The 26,686-nt window shown below is 31.2% G+C and overlaps 3 protein-coding genes across 6 annotated transcripts; all 3 read right to left on the bottom strand.

Moving 5' to 3' along the window:
- Positions 1 to 1,368: 1,368 nt before the first annotated feature.
- LOC137811274 (DNA topoisomerase 1 alpha) lies at positions 1,369 to 9,826 on the bottom strand. 3 transcript variants are annotated; one of them, XM_068612957.2, is made up of 16 exons: positions 9,572 to 9,826; positions 7,340 to 8,637; positions 6,973 to 7,167; positions 6,210 to 6,290; positions 5,341 to 5,400; positions 5,113 to 5,207; positions 4,850 to 5,006; positions 4,609 to 4,734; positions 3,902 to 3,982; positions 3,650 to 3,740; positions 3,436 to 3,569; positions 2,855 to 2,923; positions 2,661 to 2,750; positions 2,459 to 2,562; positions 2,202 to 2,370; positions 1,369 to 1,680 (listed from the first exon to the last, which is right to left on the bottom strand). In XM_068612957.2, exons 2-16 carry the CDS (start codon positions 8,591 to 8,593, stop codon positions 1,612 to 1,614), a joined length of 2,775 nt encoding a protein of 924 aa, XP_068469058.2. In that variant the 5' UTR covers positions 8,594 to 8,637; positions 9,572 to 9,826; the 3' UTR covers positions 1,369 to 1,611. The 3 variants fall into 3 exon arrangements, with proteins under 3 accessions (XP_068469058.2, XP_068469066.2, XP_068469073.2); XM_068612965.2 differs by having other exon boundaries at positions 9,335 to 9,819; XM_068612972.2 differs by having other exon boundaries at positions 9,215 to 9,815.
- A 4,152-nt stretch (positions 9,827 to 13,978) lies between these two features.
- On the bottom strand, positions 13,979 to 18,101 carry LOC137811255 (maltose excess protein 1, chloroplastic). Of its 2 annotated transcripts, none has more exons than XM_068612945.2 (9): positions 17,682 to 18,101; positions 17,437 to 17,610; positions 16,578 to 16,868; positions 16,315 to 16,404; positions 15,880 to 15,981; positions 15,664 to 15,782; positions 15,014 to 15,076; positions 14,854 to 14,915; positions 13,979 to 14,374 (listed from the first exon to the last, which is right to left on the bottom strand). In XM_068612945.2, the coding sequence occupies exons 1-9, from the start codon at positions 17,895 to 17,897 to the stop codon at positions 14,292 to 14,294; spliced, it is 1,200 nt and encodes a 399-aa protein (XP_068469046.2). In that variant the 5' UTR covers positions 17,898 to 18,101; the 3' UTR covers positions 13,979 to 14,291. The 2 variants fall into 2 exon arrangements, with proteins under 2 accessions (XP_068469046.2, XP_068469038.2); XM_068612937.2 differs by having other exon boundaries at positions 17,437 to 17,603; positions 17,682 to 18,046.
- A 3,187-nt stretch (positions 18,102 to 21,288) lies between these two features.
- SIGA (sigma factor A) lies at positions 21,289 to 25,901 on the bottom strand. Its single transcript, XM_068612909.2, has 10 exons — positions 25,681 to 25,901; positions 24,628 to 25,408; positions 23,633 to 23,831; positions 23,455 to 23,547; positions 22,846 to 22,974; positions 22,719 to 22,772; positions 22,534 to 22,611; positions 22,337 to 22,399; positions 21,728 to 21,840; positions 21,289 to 21,580 (listed from the first exon to the last, which is right to left on the bottom strand). The coding sequence occupies exons 2-10, from the start codon at positions 25,302 to 25,304 to the stop codon at positions 21,472 to 21,474; spliced, it is 1,515 nt and encodes a 504-aa protein (XP_068469010.2). The 5' UTR covers positions 25,305 to 25,408; positions 25,681 to 25,901; the 3' UTR covers positions 21,289 to 21,471.
- Positions 25,902 to 26,686: the final 785 nt, after the last annotated feature.

Genomic DNA, 26,686 nt, shown 5'->3' with positions numbered 1-26,686 from the left:
ATTAAGATAATTATTATTTTTACTTAATTTTATTAAGTAATATATTTATTATTTAATATAAATAAGATAATTATTTTACTTCTTTTATTCAGTAATTTACTTTTAATATTTCATTTTAAAAAAATAAAAATAAAAATTTACTCAAACTCTTGTAATTTTTTATTTATATTAATTTTGAATTATATAAAGTCATTTATTTTCTCAAGGATTTTATTCCTAAAGAAAAAAATCGTAAATTATGTTTTGTAGTTTTAGAATTACCAATTATATCATATTAAAATTATATAATATATAAAATAGTCATTTTTATTTATACACAATTTAAAACTAGCATAAAATAATTTTATTCATAATATTTTTTTTCTCGGATCATTCTTTATGTATAAAATGATAAATATATAATTATAAACCACCAATTTTGCACTTGAACTACTACTCTATCTGCCCAGTACTCAGTTCTTGAGTTCATGGACTAGTTTGAAAGGATTTTAAATATTTAAGGAACTATTATAAATGTTTCTAAGGTAATACTTTAACACCAAATTGATGGTTTATTTGGTTTATAAAAGATCCTAAAAGATAGCACCAGAGAACATAAAAAAACTTGAAGGGTGGGTTATTCACTGGAATTTGAGTGTTATTTCCTTTCATATTATTGAATGCTAATGTTTTATTCACTCACAATCTTTTGCTTACAAAAAAGGCCAAAATAAGTTGAGCTGGAAACATTGTATTATAATAACTTTATTCAACTACACAATGTCTTTAGATTTTGGTTTAATTAATTGTTTAAAATAATCACATAGTCTGGAAAAAAGGAATAATAAATATTTGCTTTTTAAATTTTCAAGCTTCAGAAATTATAACTCTATCAAAATTATCATAATTGGTAATAAGATGTCTTTTACTATAGGTTGATTTGATTAATAATTAGGACCTTGAGGAATTTAAATAGTTCCAAGGATTATAGAAAATCTCAATGTTCTGTTTTTTTCTTCCTTAAAGTAATTTAATTCAATTTGATTTGCATGAAAAAAAAGATTGAATTAAAACTTGTGTTAATATTGCAAACAAATCTATTCAAAAGATTTCTTTTTCTAACAAACTGCCTCATGATTGATTGATTAAAATACCTCCAGAGTTAAAATCTACACCAAAATTGTAAGATGATTTCAAAGCCCTCGATACTTCAAATTTGGTTAGCAAAAGTGAAGAATAATTGAAGATTTAAGTTTTCTATCCCATGAATGATCCCTTCTAAACAGCAAATTTGTGTCCAGTTAAAATAGAAGAGAAATTTGCAGCAAGATAGAAACAAGTACCAATCACAGACTACTAAATGAAATAAAAGAACGAAATTATAGGTCATTTTGCAGGTTTGGTAATGTGTATCACATTAAAATCATGACTATGAATGGTTAAGAGTTTTAAGTATAAAACTGGTCAATGAAGAAAAGGGGAAACTCACCCCATAATTAGATTAGATGGACTTACAACATCAATTTCCGTTAAAATTGACAAATAGAAAAAAATAATTTTTTTATAGAAAATAAATAAGTAAAAAAGAACTGTTTTTCCCCAGCATGACAACATAGCTCCATTCCATAGTTCTCAGAATCTGAAGTCAGGATCCACATCCATTGCCCAACAGAATTTTGCCAGCAGAGACTTGTTGAAAATCTGTAACATTTCAAGCAAGTAGCTCAAGATTAAAAAACAAAATGAGTGATGAAGGCATGCATATAAACCAACCAAGCACAAGATCCTGTCAGTTTTGACCACAGATGAAACATTATTGAAAATGCAGCCCATGGGGCAAAGAAGCATGCCTGCCAGTAATAATAAAGCACACAAAGGGTCTTTTAGGGCACAAGAATAAATAAATGACCATAAAGAAAATTTAAATTTCCACATGCATTATAAACTAAGAAATTTTAGTATTTCCACATGCATAATATCTAACTAATATTTTCCTCTGAACAAAATACTACATAATTGTTGTGAGTACAAGAATAGTACATTATATGGATCAAGTAAAAAACCCTTTTAAAAATTTTAGGGGTGCCAAAAAAAATTGTAATTATTAAATAAACTTAAAATACTTTGGGACTGAACATGGTTCTACTAGACCACTCCTGCTTCTAGAAATTGATATCGCAACAATATTAATAACATGATCTAAACAAGGAAGAAGCCAGCACCTTTTCGATAGGAACCTCATGCCGCTTGCACCAAGCAACTGTAATCCTAGGGTCAAGGTAGTTTATCTTGGATGTGCCTAATGCCACAGTTTTTAAATCTTCTTTTGTCTTCATATCACGTTGCATCTTCTCGATTTTTGCATTGGTTTGAGATATCTTTTTCTCTAGTCTGTAGATTACATAAACCACAATCAAACATCATGTTAAGCAATCAATTGACAATCAATGACTAAAGATGTTACGAAAAGCTAAATTACACTTCAGGAGTCAAGTTCTTTTTTGTCTTTCCATCTGAACTCTTTGAAGGAGGCTTCCCTTTCCTTGCCCTGTCTAAATCCGTTTTCAGCTCCTTCAGAACAGCCTACAAGTAAAGATAAGCCACATATAACTGTGTGAATGGGCCACCCAAACCATCGCAGTCTCATATTAACAATTTTCAGATATTATTATTATGCATACCTGAAGTTCATCAATTTTTTCAGTTAACTTTGACATTTGTGCATCATGAGATTTTGAAACACTACGTTGATGATTGCAAATGATAGCAACCTGTTATGAAAGACACAAGTCATTACAACTTAAATATGAAAAAATCAAAATACTAAAATGCAATATCATAGGTATAAATAAGCAACATGCTTTAGCCAACTAACCTGTTTATTTGCATGCTGATAAACAACAATTTTCTCCCCAACATCTCCGTCTTTAGTTCCTTTGTTTAACTGTCCTCACAAAATTCCACAAAAATCATGTTAGTCTATTGTATATCCAATAAAAGAAATCATAGTATATACATGATCCAATAAACATATGGTTGACTTTACGACATATTGATAACATGAGAATTTTTAAGACATGCATAACAATTTCACCAGAAGCAACAATTTTTACAAGGGAATGCAATTTTGTATTTGTGCGGAGTCATTATATTGCATACAAAATGTATAGAATTTTTTTTATATGACCACACAGACAAATCTGAAAGCGTATAAACGAGAGGCTTTGGTGTATTGGTCTCTAATAAGACATGCTGTCTTAGCTATTTTCTTAGGGGGTGGGAGGTCCCACATTTAAAAACTCAATCATTAAACATACAATCAAATAACAATGTATACTGAGGCTGAGATCATATAGGAACAGTGAAAAACAGAACAAGAGAACTAGCTTTTTTCCTTTTTCTTTATTTTATCTGCAAGAAATGTGAATATCAGGAATTTTCAAAATCAACTTGTACCATATTATCCAATGTGATTGATGCATTGAATGTACGGAAGACTTTTGCTGTTAGACCAGGCATGAGTTCCTTTAGATGAGCATTCAATTTACTTGTATCCAGCTTATCAAAAAGATCATCACCAGGACGTTTATCTGAGTATTACAGGGAAAAAATTATTAAGTGCTTCAGTCTCATGCTTAAAACATAAAAAAATTAATAGCTAATTTCCCACCTTTTTGTAACTTCAAGATTGCATTATATACAGGAAGCTCAACCTCAACTGTATTTTCATACTTGATAGAATCTTTACCAAGGAAGTTAAACTGTACAAGACACAGGTAACAACGTTACTAATAAATATAATTATCAAGGGAGGCTACCATTAAAACAATCTGAGAAGGACTACTAAACTTAGAAAAACCCCTGAAGGACTTAAAACTCATCAACCTTAACATGAAGTGAAAATAATTAGAAATCCAAATACCTTGAGTTTGTTGGGAGGTTCTCTTATCACATTCTCTACTTTTAATGTGCAGCAACCAACAGTATCAGCTTCATCGTCATCCTGAAGAAATGCAATTATGAAATACCAAATTTAACAACTACAATCAAAATAATCATCTACTATGAACACAGTCAAACACACTGTGGAAGTTGCATGTGTAGAACAAGTTATTTCAACAAATTGAAATAATGTATACATTTATTCACCTCTAGGTTTTGCACTATAAAAAAAGTATATGATATTTAGTCGAGGGTAGGAATACCTCCATGGCATTTCCTAACAAAGCCTTACATACAATTAATTTCTTTAGGAAATTTTATCGAAATTTACTCAGGTTAACAAGCAAGACTTTATAGTGACAACTTATAACTTTAATCAGTCTGCCTTCCTTTGCCAAGTCAGATTCTACTATATACATATAGATAGATAGATATAGATATTATAAACATGGAATTAAAAACAAAATATTCAAGTAGTACATGATTAATTGATTCTTTAGATATTGGGGTAATTTAAATGAAATTAGCAAGAGCCTAAGAGTTCAATTGACAAAAAAAATATCAAATGCTAGCAAAGTATGCATTTCTATGGCTTTTGACATCATGTATACAAATGTATGTTTTGTTGAAGAATGTAACTTGCTGTTAACAAATGAGAGTGTGTAAGTGCATATACCAACATAATACCTTCTCATTGCCAGCCCTCAGAGCTAGTTTATCAATAAGATAAGTAGCAACAGCAATTTGCAGCTTAGTAATATCTTTATTGGTAAAATCTTTTGTGTATGCAGACCTAATGTTCTCTATATAATCCTGCACCAAGAAGTCAAGAACTACAATAATTAGACAGGCCCTTAAAAATGTCATCCCAAAATATCAAACGAAAAACATGAAATTCACAAGGCTGGCGAACACAGCATGAAAGCACCTTTAACATCCTAGCTTTCTCATACTTTTCCTTGTCACTTTGACCCTTCAAGGAACTACTAGCAGCCAGAAACACATATTTGAATAACTTTGGATTTATAGGGTCACTCCAATAGGCTAACCAGGTAACTGTATTATCATGTCTTATCTCCTTCCACCTGCCAAGGTTTGACAACTAATGATTAGAAAAACTGGCTTTCAACTTGGTAGCATATTCAATATTCTTTTAAATTTCTTCTCTATGTCAAATAATGGAAGTAATACCTTTCACCAGGAATAGGACATTCAGGAATTGGGGCATCCTTTCCAATATTAATTGTGATGTCACCTGGATGAATGCGTTTTTTCAATTTTCCCATCTAGTAACATAAATTACAGTCAATAAGTATACATTATAAACTGTAGAAGCCAGTCAAAATCCAGAAGTTGAAGTCACCATATATAAAACCACTGTATCTGAAAAAAATAAGTGTATCTTGTTCCAGTAACAACCTTGGGGTGCTCTCCCCGGCCTCGGAACAATCCTGGTGGTTCAACTCTAAAATTCCCAACCTAAAAACAAAGATTTGATAAAAATAGTCATAAATTAAAATGATTCCTAATGAGTATATTAGAGAAAGGATTGAGTATAGAATGCCACACAATTAAATAGGAGAAAAAAGTGGAGCTTCAAGCACATATACAACTCCCTTGAAAACAACCATGTTGTAAAGAATACAGAAACACATTATATGGAAAGAAAGATATAGAGCATCCTTACAGTGCCAATTATTCAGCAAAAGGTGTCTACTAATGGGAGAAGTGAAAATTCAATATACATGAAAAGTTAGTATAATTTTAAATTAAGCCCTTTAACTTTAGACCTTGAACAGATTAAACCTTTATGGTTTAACGAAGTGCAAGTAATCCCTTGAAAACCAGATTTTCTACTTCTTCCATCTAAACATGGATTGTGTAATCAATAATGTATTATCAGGTTAAATATTTTAACATAGGGTCAGTCACTTTGTATTCCCCTAACAGCAGGGTATATGCACAAAATTTGAACACTAAGGTCTAATATACACATGGCCCAAAATTAAAGGGTGTAAACTTGTCTATATTAAATTGGCAACATGATGGTGACTGACATTGTTCTGGTCAGCATTATTAACTTCACAAAGCAATCTAGCATTAAACAAGTATGGAGATATAAAAAGTAAGTCAATATCCAACCACAGTAACAATAACTCAACAACTACACGAGAAAGCAACATGAATAATTCTCCAACAAAAAATAGAATGCCCGATTACAGTTCATAAAGTCTGACGGAAATTTTAAGATAGAAATCTACACAAATTAGAGAGAGAGAAAATTAAACCTTCTCTTTAACACCATCTACAATAGCCCACATGTATTTCTCCTCTTGTTTCATTTTCTCTTCCTTCACAGTTTTCTTCTCCTGCATAAAGACAAGACAAAAAGGGGTCAATAATCAAAACAAAAAATAATAAACACAACAAGAATAAACCTCTCAGGCTAACTCAGATCAAACTTGCCACAATTCAAATTCATACAAATAGGGTATGAAAAATGTGCATAGAATATATATTTCTGCAATTCACTAAATCACTCTTTCCTAATATCAACCCCCAAAGAAGTTCTTACAGAAAACAAACTTCTGAATACGGTAAAGGGAAAAGAAATAAATACAGACACAATTTTCCCTAAATTTTCCACTAAATGTCTATCTACCCTGCTGCTCACAGTCCACTGCCTTCTTTCGAACAGAACTCAATTTCCCCATCATTTTGCCATGTGTGAGTTCTGTTATTCCTATAGTGAGAATTTTCTGTGGTCCATCTGCCTACTTCCCCGTGTGAGCTGTGTCTCTTTGTGAATTTGATTTCCCATTTTAGGCACACTTTAATTGGGTATATATATAATGTGAGTCTTTCATAAAATAAATTAAAACTGCAGTGTGAAGGATCATTTAAAACTGCAGTATGAGGGGTCATTTGCTTCTTCTTTTCCTTCTCACATTGGAAATAAATAAAAAATCTGCTTAAAAATCAGATAGTGCTCTAATATGTAAATTGCTATCATTGTCAAGTGAAGTGTAATGTAACAAATGACAAACTTACATCGGTGGTCATTTGCTTCTTCTTTTCCTTCTCACTTTGGTACCAGTCATATATTGGAGTGAAATCACAGTCTTTCAAGTTCTGGATAACATGATTTCTTCCAAGCAACTTTCGCCAGTCAGACCAGAAATTATCCTTGAACTTATCTTTCTGCATGTACTCAGTATCTCGCATGACTGCATACATTGTAGCAACCTGAAAAATAATTTTGAAGTTTATAATTTGGAAAAAGGCTCAAAAGAGAATTCAGAAAGAAACTTGCACATTAATGTACTTAAATAATCCCAATTCATCAAAAAAGAAAAGGTACAAGAGCAGTTCGTCAACCAAAATCTGAAGAGCGTAGTCTTCAGAAATAAAACCCTACCTCCTCTTGCTCAGGAGTCAAATCAACTGGTCTTCCCTTATAGAGCATCTTTACACCATGCCGCTGGTAAGGAGGGGGGAAAATGACACCATTGTGAACCAAAGTAGTCCATTTTTTCTGCCCATCACCAGAGCTAGGAAGAAGTTTGCTAGATTTGGAATATTCTGAACCACTGCCTGATTTTTTAACTGGCTTCTTGGTCTGTTTCTTGAAAGATTTTGAGCTAGACTTGTTAACTTTAGCAACCTTTGTAATCACCTTCTTCATGGAAGATGATTTATCACCTGACACGGTTTGTTTCTTTATTCTCTGGGAAATAGGAATATCATCATCATCATCATCATCCTCTAGCTTCAGCTCACGTTTCTGAAAGCCTGGCTTGGTTTTGATAGATGCATCTGAGCCTGAGACCTTAGGCTTCTTAACAGAAGGGTGCAAGGAATTACTATTATCTAGTGGTCTTTTAGCTGGCAATAGAGATGGCCTGTCCTGTTTATTACTCATGCCAGAACCATTTTGCCGCTCTTTCTGAATTTTAGAAATAGGCTTCTTATCAGAGTCGTCATGGTTACTGCTACTTGTTCCCAAATTGAAATTACGAGGTAACTTTTTTGACAAAGGGACATCATCATCACCATCAGAGTCTTCATAAGATTTCTTGACGACAGACGTCACCTTGTTATCATGGTTAGAATTCTTCAGCCTAAAACTCAACGGTTTATTATCCTCATCATCTTCAGAATCTTCACAGAAATCTTTACCACTGTGTACAGTAGATTTTGGTTCCACCTTGACGTCAATGGACATTTTCTGCTTATCTGCCAATGAAGGTGATTTTGAATTTGCTACAGGAAACTTCACAGAGGAGGTGTTGCCAACAGAATTTGGAGCTCTTGAGATACCTACAGAAGGCTTCATGGCTGATGGCTTAAGAGATGGGGCAGTATTACCTTTCTGCATGCTAGAAGTTTGGCCATTCGAAGAAGATGCATTAGGAATCTGTCTATATGACTGTCCCTCATGAATGTGAGAACTTGACTTCCTTGCTTCTGAAAGTGATTGATTTTTCTTAGCTGATAACCTTTTGTAAATTATGGGTGCATCATCATCATCGTCAAAATCATGAGGTAAATTTGGTGCTTCTGGAAGTGATTGATTTTTCTTAGCTGATAACCTTTTGTATATTATGGGTGCATCATCATCGTCGTCAAAATCATGAGGTAAATTTGGTTTATCGGAAGTCTCAACAGCCATTATTCAACTATTGAAAGTGTGGGCATGTACATCAGATACAAATTCTGGATAAAAAAAATGAAGTTTCAATTAATCATCAAACATCAAGTTTTAAATTTCCAAACCAGACATAAAGTAACATCACCAATACAGAACTATAAAGACAAAGGGGTTTCAATTGCAACAAAAGGGATAACAACCTAATCCATACAAGAACTGATTAAAATATCATCACAAATAGATCAAAAAAATTATTTAAATCCCGCTGTCATCTGAAAGAACGAATTGCAAACCCAACCCAGCAATTCCCATTCAAACTATCGAAAATAACAAGACTAAAACATCCATAAAAAAAATCACGGTAAAAGCTATGTCCTGAAGGTGTAGCATTGGCATAAGCTGCCCAATTGAACCAAGAAGAATGCCCTATAACTCATACTCGCTCACACACACAAAGAAAAACAAAAACCCCAATAACATATAAACAAAAGGACAGCAGCAGCTGGGGATTGCATGAAAACAACAAAAAAAGGTGGGAATGAATAGGCAACTAACAAGCTACTACCCTAGCCTACATCAGATTCCAATAAACAAACACACAAAAAATCAAAAGCTCAAACCCAAGAAAAGACGAAAACACACATTCAACGGGCGGAAGCAAAAAGAAAGCGAGGAACTCATATTACGGAGCTCGCGAGAGCCTATTACGATTATTATCGCGGTGTAAAAGAGCTGAGAAAACGAGGGTTTTATCCAAAAAACCTGAACAATCACGAACCCACGCACGCACAAGTTAAAATCTCAATCCAAAATTGAGAGAAGCAACGAGAAAGGTGGAGGTTTAGGGCGTGTGGGGATTCGAGGAGGAAGAAGAGGAGCATGCAGAAGGTGAAAGGGGGAAAGGGGAAATGGTGGGAAAAAGAAAGATCTTTGAAGAAATTGCAGAGATTGGAGGAAGTAACAGGAAGTGAAGAATGAAATAGAGAAGGGATTGATTACCGGAAAGGATGCGAATGAGGGTGGGTTGAGGTGGAGGAAGAATAGTGGGAGGAGGGTGGGTAGCTCACAGATACAACCAAAGGGGAAGAAGAAAGAGAGAGAGAGAACGAGTTAGGGTGGGTGAGTCCAACTCGACTCGGCGAATTTCGGATGAGATATAAGAAGATATGAAGCAATACGATACAATACAATTTTACAGATGTCAGGTTCCGCTCTGTTTTTCTCTGTCCGATTACTTTCTTTCAGCTAACGTTTTTCCTCTCTTTCACTCTTTCTTTGTCTTTCTGACACCAATGGCCCAATGGGCCCTGTTATTTCCCTTAGAGGGTATTTATTCTTGCACCCCTACATTTTACTTTCTACAGCCCTAATTTTACTTTCTTACATCCCTACATTTTACTTGCTACACCCCTACATTTTAATTCCTTCATCTCTACGTTCTTTGTAATGAAACTCAGACACTCCTCTTAAATGGCGTGTCGGTGTTGGATACTCATATCGAACACCGACACTCATATAACACTTGTAAGACACATATTCGTGAAGTGTCTAATTCAAAAAATATTTGTTTGATTTATGACAATTCTAGTACGGTTCAAACACAATTTTAAAAAGGAAAAATACATTAATTTTCTAAAAACTCAAACTTACTGTATAATTTTTATTATGATTACAAAAATAAGAAACAAATCTTTTTAAACCAGTTATGAAAAACATATTTATGCTCCAAAAAAATAATTTGGAACATACTTGTGTACATAAATCTTTATTGTCAATTTATATAATTCATAATTATATAATATATAGATCTTTGTCCTCGTGTCCTAAATTTTTTATTATACTTATCTTCGTGTTTGTGTCCGTGTAGTATCAATGTTCGTGTGAGTGTCTGTACTACATATTATAATACCACCAGAATTATCTTTGTTAATTGTGATTGATTATGGAATAAGAGTTTCAGCAAAAGGTATTTCTGGAATAAGAATTTCGTAAGTAAAGTGTTTTTAAAATAGAAAATCTGGAAGAGAAAAAATCATTATGGAATATTTTTTCCATAACACATTTTTTTAATTTCCAAAATTGTAAATCTGAATTTATAAAAATGTATTCTGAAAAGTATGTTATGAAAATATTCAAAAAAACTAATCCGAAAGTCATTTTTAAAAAGTGTAAGATGGTATTTTTCTGAGAATGATGGGTGCAGGAAGTCATTTTTTTTGGAGGACAGAAAGAAACACTCTCGGAATATTTAAAAGATATTATATAAAAAAAACATTTATTATTATTTTCTTCCAAGAAAATCCATATTAAGTAAATTTGTCAAAAACTAACACTAAGAATTGAGGAAAAATCATTTTCAATTTTAAGTGATTTTAAAGAACAAGAAGTGTGTTCTTTTTGTTTCGAAAGGTGAGATCAAATTATAAACATTGAGATGAAATTAAAAGAAAAGACAATAGTCACGAAAAAAAATCACTGAACAGAAAAATAACATGAAACAATTAGAAATACCTTTGCTGTTATAAAACACCGAACTTGCAATCTCCAGATTAGCGATTGGGTATGGCAGTAATGAAAAACACAAGAGTGATGAGAAATTTATCTGAAATTGAACTTATTTATAGTGTAAAATATGATATATATTTGTAAGAATCTTTTTATATTCTATTTAAATGACTAGTAAAATCTTTTCTGTTAAAATCAAATCTTGATAAAATATACACCAAGATTTAAAGTTTAAAAAGGAAAGATAACTTTATCTTTTTTATATGTAGGATAAAATAATATTTTCCATTAAATAATTTTTATAAAATGAACACTCAATAACTAGAGTATTTATATAAGTTATATAAATTTCAAAAAAGTCACTTTATAAATTGAGTTAATTATGGATTGGAGTTTGAATATCATGGGATATAATATTTAATTTGGAATGACTTTTTGAAAAAAATTAAAAGATCTTGTAACCAGGAGTGGGTGTAATAAATGATTGTAAATGTGTGTTTTGACTATTTTAGTTGTTCGTTGGTTTGGATAAAGTGTTTCAATAAACTTGTATGTTTTGGTTAAAATTATTTTTTGATTGATTTTAGGTTAGTTTTAAGGAAACAATTTATGGTAATTTTCTACATAAATTGTGTATTTCAAGAGAGAGATATATTAAGAAAAATCAATATTAACGAACTATAATAATCCATAAAAAAACACACTATAAATTTGTAAGTCTTATTTGATAAGTTATTCAACTTTTTCATTTTTAAGTAGAATCCATAACATGCATTATTTAAAAAATGAATATCTTCAATTTATTTTGAATTTCAAGATGCATAGAGAGCTTAAAATAAAATAAATCAAGTGTTAGTTTTTGATAAAATTTATTTAATATAGATTTTTTTTAAAACATTTGTAATAAATATTATATTTATCGAATTTATCTTTATTTTGTCTAAGCGAATTTTTTGGATGGGCCGAAAGGAGAAAAGTTTGGTCTATTATTTTCTCTTTAGTTTTCTTTTCTCTTTAGAAATTGTTGTGATTTTACTCATAGATTTAATTGATTTATCATTCTTTAGTCACATTCTTAAGTGTACAAATAAGCTAATATCGAAGACGAAAAGTGAGAAAATACTGTTTGGATTTGCAGATAAGAGGAAATGAGAGCACGAAAGGGTGGGAGAGGAGGTTAAATGCTTCTTCACAAAGTAGCATAGAAATAAAGATCATAAATATGTAAAATAACTTATATATCCTTATTCTATTACAATATTTACTATAAATTATTCACATTTTAATTTTTTTTAACAGAACTGCACATATAATAAAATATTAAATATATTTTATTTCAAATATATTTAAATAATAATAATAAATATAAATTAAAATCACTTAATTTTATCTTAAATAAACTGTAAATATTCAAGAAATATTTAATATATTCATAATAAAAATAAAAATATTAAATATATTTTTAATATACCTAAAATTATATTTATATATTCATAATAATAAAATTTATTATATTTAAATTATATATTATATTAATTTATTAATGAGAATACAAAATTCATTTAAATATTTAAATATTTAAATTCTAACTAGTGAGAATATTTTATTTTTTTCTAATTAACATTATCATGTTCTTCATTTTTACATAATTTTAAAATTACAAACAAATTAACATGTCTTTATCTCTTTCTACATTAAATATAATGACTTTATATTATACATTTTGACAATTAGTTAATATTTATGCTATATTCTAAATATCTATTTTTTTAAAAAATATATTCATTTTGTTATTGATAATAATGAAAATCATTATTAAAAATAATTTTATATATTTATATATAATATAACATAATTTAAAGAATCATAAATAATATTAAAATTATGTAAAAAAATTAAGTAAAAAATAATAATAAAATGTTAAATAATAAAATTATACTTAAATTTTAAATTATAATTCATTATTTCTTTCAATTTTACATTTTTTTTATTTATAAATGAAACTTTAAACTATTTTAATTAACTAAAATATGCACACACAAAATAATCATTATTTATTATTTTTTTATATAGGAAATGATAAATTTATAATCTTACAATTTTTATTATTCAAAATAATTTATAATATTCCTATAACCATCAAATTACTCACCAATTTCAATAAACTTTCTCCAAACATTCACTCACATCCACTCTAGCATACTCCAATCCAAACAACCTCAATTTTCTTCACATTTTCACTCTTCCACACCCTCTAATCCAAACAAACCTTAACTCTAAGCTGTTAATATTTGTATGAACATTACTCTTTTAATTTGAATATAAAATATTCATTCTCTCTTCTCCTTCGAAACCCAACTCCCAACTACGTTGTGAGTTTTGAAATATTCATTTTCCAGACTTACAAGAATTAAACAGTACATGACATAAACCTCATAATACAATTTGCATTTTTTTTGCCAAAAATGGAAGGTATTTGATAATTTCAATAATAATAAATTTTCCTAAGGCAAATTTCATAAATTTAACTGTTAAATTATTTCATATAATCTTAATATATATCAAATTTTAGATAAAGTATTAAAGATTTTTAAATTATATAAGCTTTTATATTGTTTATCTAATAAGAGCTCTACAAAAACTAGATTAATGAAAATTCGATGTCATAGGAGTATTTTGTGAAGTTGGACAAGACATATTCTTTGTGGAAGTGGATCCCTTGTTAGGGGACATCTTAAAAGTGACAACTATAAATATTTATATTTAGGAGTATCTAAAACAAGGGTGGTGATATCTTAACACCACAAAGAGTAAAAAACATTCACATGACAAACAAAAAATTAATATTTTATTCATATTTAATTTATTTTTTATTTTAAATATTATTATATTATTATAATGTGATGTCAAATATATGTTTTTATTGTGCAGGGTGTCAAATAAATCTTTTCCCTAAAAGAATTAAGAGGGATGTCAAATACAATCATATCCTATCAATATCCTAAGTTCAATGTAGCCCTACATCATTGCTTGTATGAGAAGTCACTTAAAACGCGTATATGTTACAACTCTCATTTTCAACCCCATGATTAAGAATGGGTATTAAGTATGAGTTTATACAATACTATATTGGTCCAATGAAGTATATAATATTTTGTACCGTAGTTGCAGTGACAGGAGAAATAGCTTCAGTGTATCATAGCTGGCTTCAACTTCACGATCCAAAAACCAAGTCACGTAAAGAAGCCAAAGGTGAGCTGTGATCGTGCACTACACTGTCTCTCCAGAAAGCCGCTCCTATCACAAGGAGAAAACCAAATTATGTTTGCTGCAATGGGGCAAAAAAAGGTTAGGCAATTTGTACTATCCATAAGCTACAGTTACATAGAATAGTTATAACACCGTTATAGTTGATTATGATTCATGAAGACAAAAGATATATAACTATACTAAAAATGGGCTATTTATGACAATCACACAACAACCAAATAGTTATTTTTTCAAATAAAAGTACTTAACAATACCTAAAGAATAACAGTTTTTGGAATGTATGGAGCAATGTTCCCCACGGGAATACCTATTTCATAGATTTAGCAATAAAGTCCCTCAAGACATGGCAGTACAATGACTAATGCACAATCAGCAGCAACGGTAAATCAGCATTATTATACATGGGCCATGACTCAAATATGACATAACACTGCGTCACAGCCTAGGCATGGTAACAGATATATAAGTGACACTGATTATGAGTGCTATAAGGTTAAGAGAGGAACCTATCCAAGAAACCAGACCAGCAGTTGCTGCTAAGAAGAATTCCTTGCTGATAATGTTTAAACTGGAAAAGGCGCAATATTAGTTTATAGTTGATTCTATGCTTTGCTGGAAAGAACACCAGAAAGAAAAGTGTGTAAGTAGACTGGGCATAAAACTTACAAATATAGGCATGCAATATTCCCGTATCCATAAAAGAGGGTAGCCCATGCCGAACCAGTGAACCTACCATCACAGTTAATTGAATTCATAGGGTTAACATATGCAGAAGCAACTTAACAAGATTACAATTAACACGGCAATTAAATGGAAAAGTTGGGTATATGAGTGACATGCAATCAAAGTCTTTGCTGAAGTGGTTATCATTGGAGGTAAGCAAATAAAAGTAATACTCATCATGAAAGTAGCATTTTTAAATTGAATCACAATTCACCACCCATCATTATCGACAAGGCAATCTCAGTAATACAGCAATTTATACACTTTACTGCTATCAACGATTCTACAAAAATTGTCATTTAACTAATAAGAGTTTTTGTAAATAAGTCAACTATTTTGCAGAATAATTCACAATAGTTTTAAAAATACTAGATAGTGCTACAAAATGTAAGGTGAAGTACACAAACAACATTTCTCGGGCAACTTTCTTGCAGGTTATAAAAGACAGTAACTTTTGGATAATGTGAAGGATATCCTTGAGTGAAGGGTTAGACCATAACACTACTTTTAGATATTATGTCTCGAAGCAAATATGGCATTGCCATAATTTGTGATTAATAGAGTATAAGAATCAACAGAAGAAAGATAATTACCACATCAAATCACGAATCAAGAGAGCACGTGGAAGCATAAGCCCATTACCAAGCATGGCAAGCAGCATCGAAAAAGCTGACAATCCTTTCATGTTCTCAGGATTGAGATAATTTGTCCACTGTGGCAGAATAAAAAGGTTAATAGAAACACATAGGAGATAAAAGTTGAATTGCACAGCTTCTGATGTAATTAAGATTCTAAAATATAAAGTTTACCATTTGAGAAACTGGCATCCACATGAAGAGTAGTGTAGCTGTCCATCCAGATATTCCTCCAACGAATTTAACACCTTTCTCAGAAAGTTTTCCAGTTCTGGCCTGCAAATTTTAGAGCACTGCGTTTAGAATGACAATGAAACTGAAGCCTATTTACAATAGCAAAGGTCTCAATCTAGAAAAAGACCCCAAATTCAAATTTCCTGGTTTCAGTAAACAAATACCATGCCATTTGAACACATTAACTAGAAAATCCATTTTGGCATTACCTTCTATTGCATAGGTTTGTGAAATAAGTTATGTGAAAAATCAATGGAGTTTTGTGTTGCACTGATAAGGGTGTGATGGTATGAGCACCAGCATTGGTATGGTACGCAACCTGGATTTAGCACTAATCCATAATCAAAACAAATCCAAAGGGAATAAGAAGATTACCAATGTAACAGCCAAGACAGCAATCACAAAGGCAGTTGCCCCTGGTAAGATGCTGTTAGGTACATAGGGAACAAATGTAGACCACATTATCTGCATCCAGATTAGAAATTAGGCAGTGTGAAGAAGTAAAAGTTAGTGTATCCATCTGCGTGAAAAGACTTATGTGAATTGGCGTGCTTGCTATGTACTTGAAAATGTCATTATAAATTGATATAATGTCGTAATTGTATTGATCCTAGGATGAGAGAAGGAAAGCATATTACTTGGGGAAGCACTGAAAGACCCCCAATTGTAATGAAATCTTCCCAAAAGCTCCAGAGTCCAGCATTTAGTAAACCAAAGTAATTCAAGAAATTCAGAACAAGGCCAGAGATCACAATAACAGAAGTAGCCAAAAAATAAGGCAAAGGCATGGTTTCAGCCAGTGCCAGCTGAACAAGGACAACATATGTTGAAACCACACCCAATGTCTGCACTACAACAGCTTCCTTTTCCCTTTTTTTGGCAAAGTATGAAAGCAGAGACAGGTTCCCAAGCAGACTAGTTAACATTCCCTGCGTTAACACCCATGTCATTACCCACGTTAGGTCATAGCATAATTTTGAAAAAAGCCAATTAAACAAAGTCAATTTTCACTTTTGAAAAAGTAAACAAAAAATAAACCGTCATTCTGGTCTCTAATAGTGTACATTAAATTGATCCTTCTAAAACCAAGAAATGTCAAAAAACTTTATGAAACTTTCAGTTGTTTCGTCATCGAAGTCCAAAAACTTAAACACGTGCTATAGTTTTGATCTGAACACACACGTTTCAACATAGAACTAGTGCATTAGACTGATTGCACTAATGGACTCGTTTAAAATATGTTTTAAGTTTCAGTTAACTTTTCTGGTTGTTAGTTTTATTTGATAGTTTCCTTTTCTTCTTATCTTTCTAATTGCTATATAAGCACAACCACTCTTAAAATCACATACGTCGTATCATTCAACAAAATAGACGCGATTCAGCATCACATGTTTTCTCTGATATTCTAAAATGATGATTTACTCTTTTCACAGCAAGGTAAACAAAATCGATGAATGCAATAATTCCACGGCTTCAAAAGTTTGAACAATGGATTACCAGCCAGGGGACAGCGGAGAGAGCAGTTTTGTTTCCGGATAAAAGATTCCGAGCATTGAGTATGATTTGCGGCATTTGCAGCAACAGAAACGGAATATTGGCGGCGGCGGAGAATCTCGAGGTGAGCGAATCCCATTGCTGGTAGCTTTGACTTCTCCCGACGCCAACTGATCCCTTCGAACAGTGCTCAAAGTCAATCAACGAGAAGGAGAAGCAACGAATTGAGCAGCGAGTGGAAGATGTACCTGGTTTCCGGCGCCGGAATCGAGAGCTTGTAGAGCGAAATCAGGGCGGCGCGGAGGGAAAGCGAAGAGTCGGAAGCGAGAAGAAGGAGAAACGGTTAGAGTGAGGTTAAGGTGTTTGAATTGTGGAAAATTGGTGGTGTGAGAATGTTGTTGAAAACGGTTACGGTAGCGTGGATAAGGAGGAGCGAGAGGTGTAGAGAGTAAGGAACTGGCCATGGTTTGAAGCTGGATTATTGGAATAGAAACGAATGCATTGTTTGTTTGTTTGTGATTTGAGAAATGAAGAAGGAAAGGAACAGAAGAGAAGAGAAGAGAAGAGAAGAGAAGAGAAGTGAGTGACTGGTGCAGGGATTGGACGGTGGAGAGATATGCGTATCTCGAGGACAGTACACGTGGATTAACCCTTTACTTTTGCAATACACGGTGGAGAGATATGTTTGTTAGTGATTTCAGAATGGAAAATGTTTTGTTGACATTGCTTATTTACCAACTTAATGACTTTCAAATATTTCTTTTAAAAGACTTGTTCGGATAGATATAAAAACATTCAAAAAATACATATTAAATATTTATAGGTGGAATATTAAATTCAAAAAGTATTTATTGAAATTTTGATAATTTTAATATAATTTTAACATAATTTTAAAAATAAAAAATGATTAATTTTTTAAAACTCAAATTTATTGTCTAAATTTTAAGTATGATTATAAAAATAAAAAATAAATTATTTTAAACTAATCATGAAATTTTTCTATAAAAAAAATAAACATACTTATACATCTTAAATCTTTATTATAAATTAATATAATTTATAATTATATAATATATAAATCTATACTTATGTCTTACATCGGCTTATATTTTAAAGATTATATAAATCTATGTATTTATATTCGTGTGGTATCAATCAGGATATAAGCGGATCGAAAATAGAATATAATAGTATCTCTTACTTCACACACTCCCTCCTCTTTCAACTTTATTATTATTTTTAAAGATAGAATAATACTGCCACGTGGATCCTATTAGAGAATCTTGGAATAAACGCATTTTGACGAGAAAATAGTACTAGTGACAAATCTCGTGTTACACCTCTAAAAAAATAAAATACAATTTATTCTAAATAAATATAACATAAGGAAATGTAAATATTGCTTGAGGATTAGCGTTTCTTTATGATTTATGAATTAATTAATTATTTTAAAAGTTATGCATTCAATTATCCTCGGAGTTCGCACGAGAAAGTTTGGACGGAGAAGAGACAGTGAAAAGGACATTGACACTCTAAAAGTAGAGTTCACACCCAATTTAAATTAAATAAGTTAAACTTTACTAAATTTGGATTCATTAATAAATGGACCGAATTTAAATTAATCATCAGTTGAGTTATTTCATTATATATTGTATGAAATAAATTAATATATAACCAAATCATAATCTTAAATTAAATTGATTTAAACCCATTTCCAAGATTAGTTGAAAGCTTGTGGAGGATTATTTCAAAATATTAAAAAAAAGTGGTGTGTTGAATAAAAATGGGAGGCATAAACAAATAGAGAGAGCAAGAAGCTAGATTAAAGAATACTTTGTTTAAACTGGTACCACTTTTTTTGGATCAAATTTTATTTTTTAAAGTCAATAGCTTCAGTTGTAAGTTTATTTAAATATATCTTTAATAGGTCTGATCGAGAGTGGATCATTTACTAAGGTGAAAAAGGATAAAATATTATATAATATATGTACATGTCTAGATCACAAAGTAATATTATCCATTCAATACATAATTTGTTGTCGTGTTAATAGTCATTGAATTCTTCAAAATTCTTCTCTTTTCATGCAAGGACTCCATTGTTCGGTGGAGTACCTGCAATGGTACTCCGACGCTTAAGTCAGTGCTGGTGATTAATCTGCTTTTCTAAAATATAAAAAACGTACTTTTTTTTCTTTTATAAATTTTACTTATATGTTGACTTTGACCTCTACCTGTGTGGGCCAGATTATCAGCTCATCAAGATGTATGTAGTGACCCTCAGGTCATGTGTAGTAGTTTCTTGTTCGAAGTGTCTTTGACTCATTCAACACCAATTAAAACTGTTTTCTTACTACATATTCATTACGTTGTATTATTAATTTACGTATTCGGTCGTACGGATCCGACCAATACAATATATAATGAGTATATTTTAATTTTTAACTCATAAGATTAAATTAGATTTAAATTTTTTAATATAATATTAGAGTATTTATTTTGTTGAGAATTTATTGATGTTATATATATATATATATATATATATATATATATATAAATAAGACATCTCGTTTTTTATGATAGTTATTTAATTTAAAATGAAAATTTGAATTTAAAAAAAGAAGAAAAATCAATTTCTTACAATATGATTGTATTTAAATTCATTATTTTCTCTAAAAGTATACCAGAGAATTCATTATCTCTAATTCATTGTTTTTTCTCTCATATAACTTATACTGAGAGTGTAAATTACTCTCTTTTTTTAAAACATGTATAAATAGAAATATCTAGTAAAATTTATAATGACGTTTAATAAATTTACCTTATATATTAATTCAATAAAATTATAATTATTACAAATTTATAATACAATATCTATAATAAAAAAACACAACAGCAAAAAGATATTTAAAAAATAAGAACACATAAAATAAATCTGGTATAAGAATTATGTAAAAAAATGACTATTTACGTTCACTTAAATTCTTAGTTTTAAAATACCAATTTTGAATCATCTTCAACTTAGCCTTTTCAAATAAATATTTTTTTAACACTTTTATCTTCGTTTATTTTTTTTTAAAAGAACCTGGTTAATCAAGATAGGATAAATTCTCTATCTAACATCATTTACACTTTTATTTTCCTATCTAGCACCTTATTGTTTTTATTTCTCTATCCAACACCCTTTTACTTGAAATTAACATGATTATAAAAGAGTGTTAATAGATAAATAAAAACAAAAGAGTCATAAACGGAAAATAAAAGTGTAAATGGTGCTAAATAGAAAATTTACCCACAAAGCTAACATATTTATACCTTTATTCACGATTTTTCAGTTTTTTATTTTATTTTTAATTCTATAAATTTAGTTTTTTTAAAACGATTTCTGTCATTATCTATTAATGATGTGATATGTTTCTACACATATGAAACGTGAAAAATTATTCATTTAACGTTTCTAAATACATAAAAACTATTATAAAAAATGCAATGAAATTTTTAAGAACTCAACAACATTTTTGTGTTAACACCATATCAAACATCCAATTTCAGTATGAAAAGACACAGCATCCAATTTCAGTATGAAAAAATAAAATGGAGTACATATAAAATAAAATATATTTTGGATTCTCTTTTCTGAAATATTTTGTTTTTCAATACGGAATTTTTTATCCAAAATGTTATTTTGATTTTTGTTTTAGAATGTTTATTTCTGGAACACAATAATCTCTTTGAAATTTTTTCAGAATGTATTATCTACAATTCCAAATTTTCATTTAAAAATGAAAAACATTTTCAAAAACTTAAAATTATGCAGGGTATTTAGGGTTTAGGGTGCATGATTTTGTGCAGGGAGAATTTGCCTAAAACCAAAATTACCCATATTCATTGGTACTAAAACCATATTTGAAGGGGGATTTACAAATCTTGGATTTTCCCTTATATCGTTGTCCTCTTTTTGAATGAGGAAGTGAAATTTCTAGGTACATTCTTCCGCTCTGTATATATACATTGTATCAAATTTCTGTGATGAGTCCAAATTTAATGTTTCAATAGCATGGCCTCCAATTCTCTATTCCTTGCACCATGTTTTAGTTTCTCCAATGCAACAAGCCCAACTTGCCTTACTCTTTCTCTTGATAAACCCATCCTTCAGATACAACACAAGAACAGTAATCAGTGGGTTGCAAAAGCTTATGCTTTAGGATGCATAAAAAATGGTATATAACTTTGGCAAAACTTTGGTTGGTATGGCTATTTAAGAAAAGAAGTGAAAGAAAATGGAGGTTGAACTCACCTTTTACTAATATCTTCCCATGTAAGACATTCTTTGCCCAGTCCATAATAAAGTCGAATAATTTCTCTCTCTCGTTCCTTAAGGGTCACATTGATGAGTCTGTTCACTTCATCCTGTGAATATTTACAACTGGTATTAATCATCATGGAAGTTTATAGCATTTGAATGTCTACATAGTCATCATGTTTTCAACTATTCAAGTTATGAAAAATGATACATTAACAATCTTGATCTAGTATACAACTTTGTTCCACTATACAACATTCTTTCTTTATCTAAAATTTCAATTTTTGTATAAAATGACAAATGCAGTATACAACTTTGTTCCAGTATACAACTTTGTTCCAGTATACAACATTCTTTCTTTATCTAAAATTTCAATTTTTTATATAGTGGAGCAGGTTGTCTATATATCATCCCTCTAAAGTTATATGAGAATTTTTTGTCATTATTCAATGACTTCAAATCAATATACATATGCTTAAAAGAGAACCAGCAAACACAGCATTGAAGGATAACAGACATTAAAACAGTTCTGTGCAGGCCAACAATGAAATGCCTATGCTTTGAAATTAAGTCAAGTTTCAATCAAAATGTTTTCCTGAATACCTTTAATGCCCACTCATCTACTCCCTCCCAGGGGATGTTCTCAACGCGATTATCTGCAATGTACTGGGAGTGGCAAGCATAAAACACCAATGAGACAATGGGTATTCTTGAGAAAAAGAAAACAGAAGGCAAAAAATAAGTAGTTCTTATGATCTTCTCCTTGATGGAGGAGTCAGTAGAAAGGTATTAGATCTTACACTATGATGAGTGTCTCCTCGTAGACCATTCAGAGAGGGGAATGCTTCTCTATCAAGCGAGATAGTTTTGCTGATTGCCTGCAATAGAGAGTGTAGAGACATGGTGATCAACAGATGGAGAATAGAGTGTAGAGACATTACATGTACCAAGTATGAGGATAGTGTAATTCTCAATGGTTTGTTACCTCAGTAGCATTTCTGACTTTCTTTTGAGACATGTTAAGGTGTTGTGCAATCCTCTGCAAAAGAAGGAAACAGTTCAGGCAGGTGTACCAATATCTAGAAATTTTTTAAAATTTGATACAGACTTACATCAATAGTTGGAGTAATGCCTCTCTCTTCTAGTCTAAGCTTTGCATTGCGGATTAAAGATAATCTCTCATGCAAATGAGCAGGCAATCTTAATGTTCTTGAGTTCTCAATTAAGGCTTTTGAAACACCCTGTCAGCAGAAAAACAGTGTCCATGGTGATTGGACAAATTTGAGATGTAAACAGCACAATCATATAGGATTCTAATGGAAAGGGATCAAAATGATGCAGAAGATGCATTCTCTACACCTAAAATTTTGACTTGATTGGTTCAGCAATAACAATAACACCCAATTGGTGAAGCTGATTAATCATACCCAACAACAATAACAATCCCCAACATGTGAAACTGATCAAAGACACCCAGATTCAAACGTTATGAGTGCAAGAACTGCCAGAGATTTAATACTGACTACAAAATAAAAGTTTCATAATACCCTTCTAAGAAATTTCATGACAATATTTTCTAGTATGCTGTTTTTCTTTCTATTGATTTAAATGAATAAATTGGATGAATCTTATGACATCTGTGTAAAGAACAACTATGATCAGGATGTCTGATAAACAACCATATAGAAGGAGAGTCTAGAAGAAAACATGTAAAACCTCACCTGACGTATCCACCAGTAAACGTAAGTTGAAATCTTAAACCCTTTTGAAGAATCAAACTTCTCAATACCACGAAGTAGTCCAATCAAGCCACCCTAGAGAGAAAATAAGATGAGTATTTTACAGCAGAGAAAGGAGCAGAACCAATCGGATGTGAAACGGAGCTATGTTTATAATCACCTGAACAAGGTCACCCATTTCTGTACCAGCGTTTTCATATCTTTGAGCAATAGACATCACTAAGCGAACATTGCTCATAGCCAACTTTTCTCTTGCCAGAGAGCACTCTAGCATTTTTTCTCGTAGTTCAGTACTAGAAATCTTCAATGAAGTTGCAATTTCATCGTCAGAGGGTTCACATCCTAGTCTCTCCTTCAGCCTGAAACTCATATAAAAGGTTTCAGTCAGTTATCATTCTCTTTGAGGTAAAACCATAACCAATGGAAGCCAAGTCAAAAAATGATTGCTAGCATTTCTATGAAGACACATAAAATAAAAAGTACCCTGAAGAATGAAATTTTTCATCAGAAAAGACTATTATGTTATAACTTTATAAGAAGTGGATACGTGATTAATGATTTATATAACCTTTTCTACAACCTAAGCCAATTCTTAACAGAAACATTTCTGCCTCTATCCCCAGCTATAAGCTGTTGAAAGCTGCTGGGAAGGAAATATTTGAGTTTCATTAATTAAACAAGGTAAAAGAAATTCAAAATTGGTTCTCTGTGTTCAACTTGTAATAAAGTCATAACATATGCACTATATGAAACATAAACCTGTCAAGAAAACCAAGGTTATGGCATTGAGCACAGCAGGGTTGTTATAAGAAAATGAAACTGTTAAAATGATACCTTTACAGAACAAGTTGCAAAGAACAAAAGCAGACTAGAATCATCTTTACCTTTTTTTGCATTATTAATTACTAATTCCCCTTTAAGATTAGCATGATTCAAATAAAAGGTTGAAAAAATAAGGTTTAAAACTTCAGTACCAAAACTTCCATGCAAGTGATCCAGATAATCTTAAAAGCACTGCACTGTTTAACACAAAAAGACACTAGCAAAGTAACAATTACATAATGTGGAAGCTAACAGGCAGACTATAAAATGAAGAAATTCTTCATCACTTTTGTTAATCATAGGATCAATCAAATCAACCAATTATGGAATTACCTGGATTTATGCTCCTCTAAGGAAAGGCCAACTTTGATTTTCTCTGATAGGCTTACAACTTGTGCATGAGAGAGCAATTCCTCACTCACTACTCCTTTCACATAGCCCTTCAAACGGTTTTGAAGCAGCTCTGGACTGATCTTGGACTTCAGCTGCACAGCACCACCGGTTTTAACCGCGGTCTTCCGCTTGGCATTCATTCTTCTTTGCCTTGCAGACACCCCAGAACAGGTCACTGCTGCCACTTTCCTGCAGTTTTTTTCTTTACTACAATGTTCTGTTACCCCTTCCCCTTCAAAGGAAAGGCACCATTGCTTTTCCAGCATTGACTTCTGCAGCAAAAGAAGAGCCTCCACAGAATAACCCATTTCAGAGCTTTCCACTTCCAAGTCATTAGAACTCAAACTCTGAAACCATGCATCCGCAACGGTAGCAGCATCATCAACAATCTCCTTGAGCACCTTAATGGACTGATTCTGCCGGTTCGGTGCAGGAAAAGTTGGAGTGTAGTTGGATGACTTCTTGGCAACTATCACAGATTTTGTTGAAACAATCTGATAGTGTGTGGATCCAAAATCACTTCCATAAGAAAGCTTTTCTATAATATCAGAGTAATGATAAGATGAACTCAACAATCTCTTCCCTCCACTGAGTCCAATAACTGCAGCACTAGCCATTATATCCCTAAGATTACCATCAATTCATATTTTCCTACTGTAACAATGATCCTAAACCGTCTCCACTACTTCCCTCAGAAGCTTCCCAAATTCTCTCAATCCCTCTGATAAAATCAAAGAACAACAAAAATCATATTAATTACAGTTCCAACAAAAACAATGAATCGGTCAACATTTTCTGTTAAAAGAGGATTAATAGTTTCTTCCCCAATCCGAATAATACAAACAGTTTCATGAAAACAATACAAATAAAACTGAAGAATCTAAATGAAACCCAACAAAATTCTCAATGGAAATTAAAAACCTGCAAAAATAGAAAGAACAAAAAACAGTGCATGGCATGTGTGTGAATGGAGTTCCAGAAAAAAAAAATTACAATTTGGAATTTGAATCATTGAATCAGCTGCACCAATTGAAAAGGCTTCACTCACAAAATAGTTAGATTTTTTTTCTCTTTCTTTTTCCCTCCTTTTATTTGTTCTTGATGGTGTGAGGAGGAAGTTAAATTGGTTGAGAGAGAGAAAGGAAGAGAAAATAGAAAATAAAATGAAAAAACAGAAATGTGAAAAAAATGTGAAGATAAAGATATGGAAGAATGAAAGATTATTGGCTGAAACAGATATTGGGACCAACCTTGTGTGGTGTATGATGCGTTATGTTCTCTCTTCTCTTAGTTCCACGTTCGCTATGGATTCAACGTTCTTTTTATGTTTTTATCCATAACTTCTTTTTTTCTATAATTCTATGTGCTAAGCTAACTTATAGATTTTTTTTGTATTACTGAATACAGACAAATCACATGTCTAAGTGTAAAACACAAGTACATCTTGGATGTACTTTACAAGTTTAAGAATGATTTAATTAATCTTAACTATAAAGATACGATTTCAAGATCAATCCTTATTTTACTAATTTTTCTTTGTTTTCTTCATGGGCTCCATATTTTTTTCTGGAAGGTTCATTCATAATTTAGTAAATTTAAAAAATACTCTTTTAAATTTGTGTTTTTTTTTTAGTTATGGAGTGTGGAATTCCTAGACTTCTCAAAAAATACAAAATTGTATTATACACTTATAATCTATAATAAAATTTTGCATTTTAAATAAAAAGTTTTATAGATCCGAAAATATGTTTAGAATTATATAATATGAAATACGTTTAATAAAAACATTTCAGATTATGCACTTTTTCAGATATAGGAATAAGTTATAGATTGTACAATTCATAATACATTTAAAAAGATATATTTTGGATTGTATAATCTAAAAGATTTTTCTGAATATAAAAATATATTTCAGACTGTACATTCCATAATACGTTTACAAGCAAATAGATTTCAAATCTTGCAATTCGAAAACTAATTATTGATTTAAATAAATCTT

This window comes from Phaseolus vulgaris, chromosome 11 (assembly GCF_051622355.1).
Source record: "Phaseolus vulgaris cultivar YP4 chromosome 11, ASM5162235v1, whole genome shotgun sequence".
Taxonomy (NCBI): Eukaryota; Viridiplantae; Streptophyta; class Magnoliopsida; order Fabales; family Fabaceae; genus Phaseolus; species Phaseolus vulgaris.
This window is presented reverse-complemented; position numbering and strand designations above follow the sequence as displayed.

Bases quoted from the DNA above. Each gene is read 5' to 3' on its own strand.
- LOC137811274 (XM_068612957.2), bottom strand. From the start codon at position 8,593: ATGGCTGTTGAGACTTCCGATAAACCAAATTTACCTCATGATTTTGAC. The intron at 4,735-4,849 runs GTGCTTTCATGC...TTCTTGGTGCAG, and splicing joins AGAAAGCTAGGATGTTAAAG to GATTATATAGAGAACATTAG. The intron at 1,681-2,201 runs GTGCTGGCTTCT...GAAATGTTACAG, and splicing joins ATGAGGTTCCTATCGAAAAG to ATTTTCAACAAGTCTCTGCT.
- LOC137811255 (XM_068612945.2), bottom strand. From the start codon at position 17,897: ATGGCCAGTTCCTTACTCTCTACACCTCTCGCTCCTCCTTATCCACGC. The intron at 16,869-17,436 runs GTAATCCATTGT...GTGTTAACGCAG, and splicing joins TCTCCGCTGTCCCCTGGCTG to GGAATGTTAACTAGTCTGCT. The intron at 16,405-16,577 runs GTAATATGCTTT...ATCTGGATGCAG, and splicing joins GTCTTTCAGTGCTTCCCCAA to ATAATGTGGTCTACATTTGT.
- SIGA (XM_068612909.2), bottom strand. From the start codon at position 25,304: ATGGCTAGTGCTGCAGTTATTGGACTCAGTGGAGGGAAGAGATTGTTG. The intron at 23,548-23,632 runs GTGATTATAAAC...TTTTCTCTCTAG, and splicing joins AAATGGGTGACCTTGTTCAG to GGTGGCTTGATTGGACTACT. The intron at 22,400-22,533 runs GTAAGATCTAAT...TGCCACTCCCAG, and splicing joins GAGGAGACACTCATCATAGT to TACATTGCAGATAATCGCGT.